At 39.6% G+C, this 11,482-nt stretch overlaps 2 protein-coding genes across 2 annotated transcripts; both read left to right on the plus strand.

The window, feature by feature from the left end:
• Positions 1–2,380: 2,380 nt before the first annotated feature.
• Positions 2,381–9,487, plus strand: LOC113391898 (chondroitin proteoglycan-2-like; the record flags this gene model as incomplete). The annotated part of the gene is made up of 6 exons (XM_026628027.2): positions 2,381–2,479; positions 4,534–4,754; positions 5,867–6,163; positions 8,179–8,445; positions 8,942–9,238; positions 9,389–9,487. Coding segments are annotated over exons 1-6 (1,188 nt in total), but the record flags the coding sequence as incomplete, so codon positions are not given.
• A 442-nt stretch (positions 9,488–9,929) lies between these two features.
• On the plus strand, positions 9,930–11,112 carry LOC135194210 (serine-aspartate repeat-containing protein I-like). Its single transcript, XM_064219390.1, has 2 exons — positions 9,930–11,063; positions 11,107–11,112. Exons 1-2 carry the CDS (start codon positions 9,930–9,932, stop codon positions 11,110–11,112), a joined length of 1,140 nt encoding a protein of 379 aa, XP_064075460.1.
• The last annotated feature ends 370 nt before the right edge of the window (positions 11,113–11,482 follow it).

Here is an 11,482-nt window from a genome sequence, read left to right on the forward strand (position 1 = left end):
CAAAATTATGCAATATAAAAAGAAATATTCGAAACCAATCAATCATCTGAAGATTTAATCGATCCTAAAACGGAGAGTAATCTTCTAATCATCAAAGTCAATCATATTAAAAGCGTAGCTGAAGTCAAGTAACACTATTGTATTCTCATTCGACTTTGATTCGCTGAAAATCAGCGCTGACACCTGGGGTATTACTATTCCAGATTGTCAGCATATGCTGAGCGATCTTCCTTTTATAACAACGCACCGCTGTACAAATAATTAATTATCTTTTGTTTTTTTTTTATTCTAAATAATATGTACTTCTTCAGCTGTATTGTCTAAGTATAGAAAATATGTATAGTGTGTTGTTGTAAATAAAGAATTATTCTATTCTATTCTATTCTATTCAATAATGTCACCAAAGTACACCTCAGTAACAGACGTCATAGTAAATTCAGTAATAAAACTATTAACAATTCCAATGATTCACATCAACCGGCTCTTGAAGTCAACATTTCATATATTAAAATGATCTAAATGAATCATACAGATAACTACTGTTCGTAAACGAAACGAATCGTTTCTAGAATATAATATTGACGACCTCCGTGGTCGAGTAGTGTGTACACCGGTTTTCATGGGTACGCCACTCCGAGGTCTCGGGTTCGATTCCCGACCGAGTCGATGTAGAAAAAGTTCATTAATTTTCTATGTTGTCTTGGGTCTGGGTGTTTGTGGTACCGTCGTTACTTCTGATTTTCCATAACACAAGTGCTTTAGCTACTTACATTGGGATCAGAGTAATGTATGTGATGTTGTCCAATATTTATTTATATTTATATAGTAACCAGACTATGATCAGCTAGTATAATATATGATATATACTTGTTAATAATAATAATATCAGTTTATATTGAGAAACTATAATCCTAATGTATAAATTACACAATGGTTAGTAGTTTTGGACGAATCACTTGGTAGGGTTTATGTCCAAGCCCCTCTGGGTAGGTGCCATCCGCTCATCAGTAATTCTACCGCTAAACATTTCTACTGTTGCGTTCCGGTTTGATGAGAAAATTGAAAACAGGCCCAAGAGTTGAGAAGATCCAGTGGTTAGAACGCGTGTATCTTAACCGATGCAAGCAAGCGCCACTAAATTTTCATGTGCTTAATTTAGGAAACCTGCATGTGTCTGATTTCAACGAAATTCTGCCACATGTGTATCTGCATTGGAGCAGCGTGGTGGAATAAGCTCCAAACCTTTTCCTCTGAAGGAGAGGAGGCCTTAGCCCAGCAAAAGGAAATTTACAGGCTGTTTCTGTTGGCACAAGAGCCATAAGATCACAGTTCACAAGGTTTAACATTGGTGTTGTAAGGAAGGTTAATATTTTTTACAGTCAGTCTGTGGACGGTGATACTGTTTTTTTTATTATAGTGTAAGTGGCAAACGAGCAATACGCTCTCATGGAAAATGTGTATCACTGCAACAGGGGGGGGGTATTTCTGGTCAATCTTGCAGGTGCGTTGCAGGCCTATAAGAAATGTGTAGGCATTTTTGAAGGTTTTTTTTATGATTTATTAATTACGATCAAATGGGTCACCTGATGCTTAGTGGTTACCACCACCCGTAGCTATTGGCGTTGTAAGAAATATTAACCAATCCTCACATCGCCAATGCGCCACCAACCTCGGGAACTAAGATGTTATGTCCCTTGAGCCTGTAGTTACACTGGCTCACTCACCCTTCAAACCGGAACACAACAATACTGAGTACTGTTGTTTGGCGGTAGAATATCTGACGAGTGGGTGGTCCCTACCCAGACGGGCTTCCACATAGCCCTACCACACGTAAGTTCCCAAGTCGTATAGATTCAGAAAAACCGCTGGCGAAAGCTGGTTCAGATGCTGGTGATAATTTTTCGAGGCAGAAAATGCCTTAAAAATCGTGCTGTTGTGAATTTTCGGACATATAGGTAGTGATGAAACTTGATCTTCTAACTTCTCCATCAGATGCCACGTTCGCCAGTCCACCCCTGGTTACTGTTATAAAAAAAAAAAACAAATGTTCAACATTTTAATCATTGAATTCATTGAAAATACGTTTTATCAAATAAAAAGCAATTTCTTATTGCATTTTAAAATAATAAATACGTTTTATTCGCATTTAAAAAACAAAATGGCGTCTATTATTACTTATCATTAAATCCTTATATTTGTGAATAAAAATAGACTTAATTATTGAATTACATTGAAAATAAACAAATAACGCAAAATTACCGGGAAAAAATCTTAATCCCAGTTAAGATAAGTATTAATCCTTTTTCTAATCTATTGATGATATCTTTGATAGTGTTTCTATTGGAAGTAGGTATCTTGTTTATCATAAGCAGATGCATATATACGTTTGGGCCGAAATTAATACAGTAGATTTGTGACGGTTCTTAACTTAACTGTGTGTGCAAAAATATTTTTTGCGTCATAATTGACGCTATGAGAGGTAAGATATATTTTTTTATTTATTTCTAAGTATTACATTTAATGCAATTGCTATTTGTTTATATTAAAGGCTTTTGATTGTTTTTTTTTTTACAATATAATCTATGGCACAAAAATATTGAGCCATTGCGGAACTAGAGTCATTTTCAACAAAAACAAGTTTTCTGTTTTTGTTAATTAAAAAAATTAACATTTTAAATAATATTTACGTTATTATCATTAAAATAAAAATACAACATAAAATACTCCAGTTTAATTAAACTAAATAAATAACTTGATTATAACATCATTAAAAATCAACGAATTAAATATATTGATTATATTATTAATAACAACAATACCTAAATGAAATAATTGTTTGGTTTGTATTTAATTTATTATATCCGAATCTTAGGAATAGGCGTAGGTTGATTTCTGTGGCTCACTTATTTACAAGTTACATAAAATGTCAAATATCGGCTTCCGATGGGACGACAATTCCGACACGACCCTTGATATTGGTTCTAAAGTTAACATAGCCGCAATTTTATATATATTTCACATTTAATTTCTTAAGTAGGGAATGTAATAAGTTCTATTAAATACGTCTTAACATAACATAAGAATTAATAACATTAAGCGCTTAAATATATACAAATATGAATTAAAAATAGTTACTGTATAAATCTTGACCGCGTGCAATTGTGGCAAGAATGCTAGCAGCATCCGTTGAATCGCATTTCCGATCCTCTGGGCTAAAAACAAAGCTGCACTTAATAATTATAATCAAAATAATTCATAAAGATCGCGATAAAACGCAGTTTCCTTTCATTTAAACAAGACAATTCTTAATTTAGGGTAAAAATCGATGTATAAAAATGTATTTTATTCAAGTAAAATATACAATAAAGTAATTTTGAATCGTAAATATTTCAACTCTACCACCGTTTCCGAGAGCAACCTCCAGCGAGAGTGCTCTCTAAAGTTCTTAGATTTACAATGAATAGTCTCAGCGAAACCATTTCATTTCTTGTAAATTATAAATTATAAAAAAATTAAACCGACTTCTATATTTTCTTACGAGTAATTTACCTATATCTCTGAAACTACTGGACCGATTTTAATGAAATCTACACTCTTCCGTAAGTTGAAGTGTACCTAACATAAATTAATAATGATCATCTCGATATGACTTTTAGTTTTCGAGAAATTCGTGGATAAACATACGTACAAACATACACTCACAAAATTAAGTACACGTTCTTGGAAGCCTAAATCGATCATCATACTCAAATATAAAAAGTAAAGGTTAAAAAAAAGTAAATAATTGCCAACTTGTTGATATAAATAAGGAAGTTCTTAAAATTAATATGTATTAGTTAATACGAATAATGTTTTTTTCTAATATAAATTATATGCTTATCAAATTTATCACGCGGATCGTGTTGAATGCGCGCTGTATTAAGTAGTTATCGAATATTTTATGATCGATTATTACTTGTTTTTAATGTACAAATGTTTTAATCAATAGCATACAATATAATTTATGAAAATGACTAGCGTTGTAATCACTTTTTTTTAAATCAAACATCTAAAACTTTATATTGATATTCCATGGGATTAATGGTTAAGAAGACACAAATATATAAACATTAATTTTATTTATAGTGTAAATGAATATAAATATTAAAAAAAAAGATTTTCAAGTCAAACTTAAATAAATTCGAATCAATCTTGAAAATAAAAATCAAACGTTAATAAAAAAAATAAAAAACAGTTTCGGCCGGCTTCGTGGTAGAATCTACATACCGGACCGGTGGTAGCTCGGCGTTAATAATACGCTTGATTATTTACATCATTTTTATCGCATATAGTTTTTTGTTAAGGGTACGAAACTGTGCAGCCAAACTTCTAAGTTGCGTTCTTAATGTTCTTAAATCAGTTATTTCTACGTTCTCTTCGCCTTACTAATGTATATATTTAAAATTAACAAATCGATAATATTTTAATAGGTAAATATATAAGAGGATTTTCAGGGTATGATTCTATTAAATTTTTTTCGTTTTATTTTTACAGTAAGCTTTTTCATTCTGGGCGTCGTAGCTCTCGTCTACGGCAGACCCCAGGATATTGAACCAAATAACCTAATAACTGATGAAAGATGCTCTTCAGCTAAAACCCATCACTTATTACCCCACGAATACGACTGTACCAAGTTTTACTACTGTGAAAATGGACTTAGACACAAAGTACCAAGTAATTGTGCTCCTGGAACGGAATTCTCGTACGATGAACAAGTAAGCCTGTTATTACTATTCTTTGAAAAAAAAAATAAAGTTAAAGACACGACATAAAGATTACAGAAAAACCCTCGGTGGTTAGCGCATGCCCGTCTGGGTAGTTACCACCCACGCATCAGATATTCTACCGTCAAACAACAGTACTCGGTATTGTTGTGTTCCGGTTCCCAAGGTTGGTGGCGCATTGGCGATGAAAGGAATGGTTGATATTTCTTACAGCACCATTGCCTATGGGGGAAGGTGACCACTTACATCCCCAGGTGGCCCATTTGCTCGTCCGCCAACCTATATCATAAAAAAAACCCAAACAAAATATAATCCCGTGATAAACACAGGAGGCTGACGTTAAACGCTTGGTGGTAGGGCTTTGTCTAACCCATTCACCAGATATTCTACTGCCAAAACTGTTTTCTACACATGAATAAATACATCTAGAGACATAACATCTTAGGTCTAAAGGAAAGTGCCGCAGTGGTTATGTAAGAGATGATTGATATGTCTTACAGCGCCATTATCTATGGGCGGTGACCACTTACCATCAAATGGCCCACCTGATTACCTATACAATACAAAAATATATAAAACTGTGAACTGGTAGACTGATTATTTGTGTTAAGTAAGCCAGCTGGGCCAAGTGTGATTGATGTCGAAATGTAAATTTATAACTATAGTATTAAAACGAAACTGCCATCCTAATATGGCCTCTAGATTTGAGAATTATCTTCGTGTGCAGACTGTGGCAATAGTGCCTCTTTTTCGGTCCCGTTAAGCGTAAGGCTTCTATGAATAAAGATTTCGCAGTGACCTTTGATTGGAAAGCATGCGAAAATCTAATATTGATTCTTAATAATGATATGTTTTATTGGATGGTAAAATGCATAATATTAATAGGTATTTCAAAGGGGAAAAAAGGATGACAGAAAAATGTTTTTAAACTTATTAGGTAGGTTAAGGCTGAGGTTTATTAGTTAGGTAGGTCTTTTATTCAAGCCGAATCCATGTTGTATTTTTTTTTTCTGTGTGGTGTACAATAAAGTATAAAACTAACTAAGTATAACTGTGTCATTTTTCCTTATATTATTTAAAATATTATTCCATTTCTTTTATAGGTGTGCACCCATCCCATATTAGCGAAGTGTTCCCTATCAGGACTACCGACAACTCCTCAGAGTACCTGTCCAACTTGTCCACCAGGTGATGCGACAACACCAACACCAACTCCGACAACCGTAGCACCAACAACTTCAAGCCCCGGAATAACTTTACCCAATGGTTGTCCCGCTGACTTCGAAGTTCACGTACTATTGGCTCATGAGACGTACTGCGATAAGTTCTACTTCTGCGTCCGCGGAGAAAAAATTGAAAGGGAATGCGCAAACGGCACATACTTTAATTATGAGAATCAAGTAAGTATCCTTTTTACTAATCACCAATAATATTTCATGGCAAGACATTAAAATTGAAGATTCATGCTATTTAGAAAATAGCATACCGTTTTGTAATTCATTCAAGTCATCAGTTAGAATAAAATCGTTTCGCAGATTTCAGACTTTTTTGTAAGTTGTAAAATGTTTCAATAAGCTTAGTGATAGTTAGAACTCGTCATGGAACTAATCTAGAGTATGACAAAACAGTTTCTATATTCATTAGACTTTAAATTATCGAAGTATATTTGTTGTGACCGTACCAAATGTGTTATCGAATAATGATATGCATATTTCTGAATCGTTATGTCTATAAATGATTGTTTTGGTGTCAATGTTATTGCAAATCCGTAAATTATAATCTGCTGTCATTCAAAGTAATACTTACAAGAGAAAGTCCTTAAGTTTATCGACGTATTTAATCCTCTGATTAGCAACAATATTTATCGAGTCGTTGGTGAGATCATGGACGTTTAACTGATTAAAATCGTTGTTAATTTCAAGGACAGAGGAAATGATCGGTTTCAATAGTTTATTGATAATGGTATCAGATGTTTTTGGAACAAATCCAAATATTCATTGATTAGTTTGTTTTTCTTCGTCCTTTTTCTATATAAGGTACATTAATCCGATTAAAAATAAATTTTGTAGTTGTTGATGTTGAAGCGTACGTGGATGCTTTATGATATAGTCGTATCAGCGCTCATAAAGTGATAAAGGTCTTATTTATTATAATAGATAGTTATTATTGTAATTATACATAGCAACGAAGTATATGGTATACGCACGCACAATGGAGTAGAACAACAGGCAGAGGGATGATGCCATAAGAGCACGTCGTGACTTTTGCTTCGCGGCATAGTAAAGAGACAATGCAATATCAAAATTTCATTTATCATAAATGTAAAAGCTGGAAACTAACTGGTCAAAAAATTCAGTAGTTACTCTTTTCCACAATTTTATTTAAATATGTCAGTTATTATTCAGAGAGTTATCATTCGGTCGTTAGTTTTATCAATAAGTATCAAATTGTCATTTTCTTTTTCGAATCGAAATGTGATCATTGCCGTTCAGTGGTTTTCCAATTCTACAAAACGATCCAGTTCCGGTTTCTGAACATAATTAGAATCTTATAATAACCGATGTATCTAAGTATTAGAATTTTTTTTTCATTAATAATAAAATAACATAAGAATTGATAACATTGAATGCTTAAATATATATACAAATATGAATTAAAAAAAAAGTTACTGTATAAATCTTGACCGCGTGGAATTTTGGCAAGAATGCTAGCATTATTGGTATTAGAATGGACCCTAAGTTACGAATGAGCTGTTTATTGTTGTTTGGAATGGAATAAGTAGAATCCTGTTTTAAGGAAATGCAGTAATCTTTCTTTCAAATAACTCGATATCATATTTGGTCTACAGATTAAATATGGCGTTATTTGCGCTACTTGTATTCAATTTTATTAAACATCAATCATCAATAAAGATAAATTCGTATAAGATAGCAATATCAAGTCTTCTAATACTATTGTTATCTGAAACATTTAATATAATAATATATTTATTATCAACATATTTATAAGTTATTACTATTTCAGTAATTATTTGTTTTTTAAGGAAATTTGTTTGAAATACGGCGAGTTTACCAAAATGTAAACAATATTTCTTAAGCTAATATGGAATGTTCGTCCTCCGTGGTCGAGTGGGTACACCACTCCGAGGTCTCGGGTTCGATTCCCGGCCGAGTCGATGTAGAAAAAGTTCATTAGTTTTTTTATGTTGTTTTGGGTCCGGGTGTTTGTGGTACCGTCGTTACTTCTGATTTTCCATAACCCAAGTGCTTTAGCTGCTTACATTGGGATCAGAGTAACGTATGTGATGTTGTCCAATGTTTATATTTTATTTATTTATGTCTACGGTGCCACTTCCAAACTTCATCTTATGGACATCTTCGACTCCATTATCTATAAAAAAATCCTTGTTTTGCAGATATGCGATTGGGCAGAAAACGTAGAATGTTCAGGTAGTAGCGGAAGTGGAGGTGGCAGTGTTGTAGACGGTGGGGATGGTGGCGTAAACGACGGAGGCAGTGCTGGAGGAGGTGGTGGTACACTTCCAAATGCTTGTCCTGCTGACTTCAATATACATAAACTGTTGCCACATGAGAACAACTGCGCCAAGTTCTACTATTGCGTACATGGAAAAAAAGTAGAGAGAGACTGTGCACCAGGAACTCACTTCAGCCCAACTCTTCAGGTAGGTTCTACAGTATTAGGTCACTGTTTGATTATAGTCTCATTCAATCGTTTTAATTATTGAAATCATTTCTATCTTAGTGAAATATCTGTCCTATTATTTTTCCAATTTTTTTATGGTCTTTATGGTTTTTATGGTTACAATGTTCAGAGAGTCTTTCCTGGAGTCTTTCATTTTTACGCTTGTATGGTACGGTATATTGAAACATATGTTAGAACGTAATGAGTTCTAAAAATAAATGCATTTAAATAAAAAGAAAAATATATAGAAACTGTTCTAGAATTAAAGGGAATCCGAAGAAAATCTGTTTCTTTTTAAGTCAAAGAAAGTTGATCACAAAGGTACAAAGGCCAAGTAAATCAAAGATAAATAAATAATTTGATTTCTTTTTAATTTTTCATTGATTTGACTGAAAATTATATTATTATAAATTAACTATCATACGACCAAATAATAATATCGACTCTGGTGTTATAATAATTAAAGTAACTTTTAGGTTTGCACATGGCCACGAGACGCTGGATGCGAAGCTGGTAGCGGAGATAATGGCAGTGGAGGAGGTGGAAGTGGTGGTGGTGGAGACGGAGGCAGCGGTGGAGGTGATGGTGGAGACGGAGGAGGTGGAGGCGGCGGTGGAGGTGGCGGTACACTTACAAATGGGTGTCCTGCTGACTTCGATATCCATAAACTATTGCCACATGAAAACGACTGCACTAAGTTCTACTATTGCGTACATGGAAATACAGTAGAGAGGAACTGTGCACCAGGAACTCACTTCAGCCCAACTCTTCAGGTGGGTTATATTCTTAAATCATTTACTGTGTTTACATTCTATGAACTACGTATAAGTACTGTGGAAGAAACATATTTTGCTTATTAGATGTTATGTTCCAATAAAACATAATAATATTCTGTAAGATGTTATAATTAAAGTATCATTTAGGTTTGCACATGGCCACAAGATGCTGGATGTGAAGCTGGCAGTGGAGGCGGAGGCGGCGGTGGTGGAGGTGGTGGAGGTGAAGGAGGCGGCGGTGGTGAAGGAGGCGGTGGAGGTGAAGGAGGCGGTGGAGGAGGAGGAGGAGGCGGTGGCGAAGGAGGCGGTGGTGGCGAAGGAGGCGGTGGTGGCGAAGGAGGCGGTGGTGGCGAAGGAGGCGGTGGTGGCGAAGGAGGCGGCGGTGGCGAAGGAGGCGGCGGTGGTGAAGGAGGAGGCGGAGGAGGAGGCGGCGGAGGCGGCGACGGAGGCGGTGGTGGAGAAGGAGGCGGCGGTGGAGAAGGAGGAGGCGGAGGCGGAGGCGGCGGTGGTGGCGACGGAGGCGGCGGTGGTGATGGAGGCGGCGGTGGAGAAGGAGGCGGCGGTGGAGAAGGAGGCGGCGGTGGAGAAGGAGGAGGCGGAGGCGGTGGTGGAGGCGAAGGAGGCGGCGGTGGTGAAGGAGGAGGTGGCGGAGGAGGCGGCGGTGGTGGCGACGGAGGCGGCGGTGGTGATGGAGGCGGCGGTGGCGAAGGAGGCGGCGGTGGCGAAGGAGGCGGCGGTGGCGAAGGAGGCGGCGGTGGCGAAGGAGGCGGCGGTGGCGAAGGAGGAGGCGGAGGAGGAGGCGGCGGTGGAGGCGACGGAGGCGGTGGTGGAGAAGGAGGCGGCGGTGGAGAAGGAGGAGGCGGAGGAGGAGGCGGCGGTGGAGGCGACGGAGGCGGTGGTGGAGAAGGAGGCGGCGGTGGAGAAGGAGGAGGCGGAGGCGAAGGAGGTGGTGGAGGCGACGGAGGCGGTGGTGGCGAAGGAGGCGGTGGTGGAGAAGGAGGCGGCGGAGGCGGAGGAGGTGGTGGAGGCGAAGGAGGCGGCGGTGGTGAAGGAGAAGGTGGAGGCGAAGGAGGCGGTGGTGGTGAAGGAGGAGGCGAAGGAGGCGGCGGTGGTGAAGGAGGAGGCGGAGGAGGAGGTGGCGGTGGAGGCGAAGGAGGCGGTGGAGGCGAAGGAGGCGGTGGTGGCGAAGGAGGCGGCAGTGGTGAAGGAGGCGGCGGTGGCGAAGGAGGAGGCGGAGGAGGAGGCGGTGGTGGAGGCGAAGGAGGCGGTGGTGGCGAAGGAGGCGGCGGAGGAGGAGGCGGTGGTGGAGGCGAAGGAGGCGGTAGTGGTGAAGGAGGCGGCGGTGGCGAAGGAGGAGGCGGAGGAGGAGGCGGTGGTGGAGGCGAAGGAGGCGGTGGTGGCGAAGGAGGCGGCAGTGGTGAAGGCGGAGGCGGTGGTGAAGGAGGCGGCGGTGGTGAAGGAGGCGGCGGTGGTGAAGGAGGAGGCGGAGGAGGAGGCGGTGGTGGAGGCGAAGGAGGCGGTGGTGGCGAAGGAGGCGGTGGTGGCGAAGGAGGCGGCAGTGGTGAAGGCGGAGGCGGTGGTGAAGGAGGCGGCGGTGGTGAAGGAGGCGGCGGTGGTGAAGGAGGCGGCGGTGGTGAAGGAGGCGGCGGTGGTGAAGGAGGCGGCGGTGGCGAAGGAGGAGGCGGAGGAGGAGGCGGCGGTGGAGGAGGAGGTGGCGGTGGAGGAGGTGGCGGAGGAGGAGGAGGAGGCGGCGGAGGAGGAGGAGGTGGTGGAGGAGGTGGAGGTGGAGGTGGAGGAGGAGGAGGTGGAGGAGGAGATGGAGGTGGTGGAGGTGAAGGAGGTGGGGAAGGCGAAGGAGGCGGCAGTGGTGATGGAGGCGGTGGTGGTGAAGGAGGTGGTGGTGGTGGAGGTTCGGAATCAAATAAATGCGAAGATGAATGTCACGTACTACACTGGGCTCATGAAACAGACTGCGACAAATTCTGGCGTTGTGTAGGTAACCAACAAGTTCTAAGCATTTGTTCTGAAGGCTTATTCTTCAACCCACGCACTCAAACCTGTGACTTCATGTGTAACGTCGACTGTGTGAGGGAAACCATCCAAACCACATCTCTGAGAGATGGCCTTAAAATATTCTTGCCCTGGGATCAAATCGATAGACCTATCAAACTAAATGAACGAGGTCAAATTTTGGAAATTAATTTTGAGAAATCTTAAGATGGGTATTTTTTTTAGAGACAG

This window comes from Vanessa tameamea, chromosome 28 (assembly GCF_037043105.1).
Source record: "Vanessa tameamea isolate UH-Manoa-2023 chromosome 28, ilVanTame1 primary haplotype, whole genome shotgun sequence".
NCBI lineage: Eukaryota > Metazoa > Arthropoda > Insecta > Lepidoptera > Nymphalidae > Vanessa > Vanessa tameamea.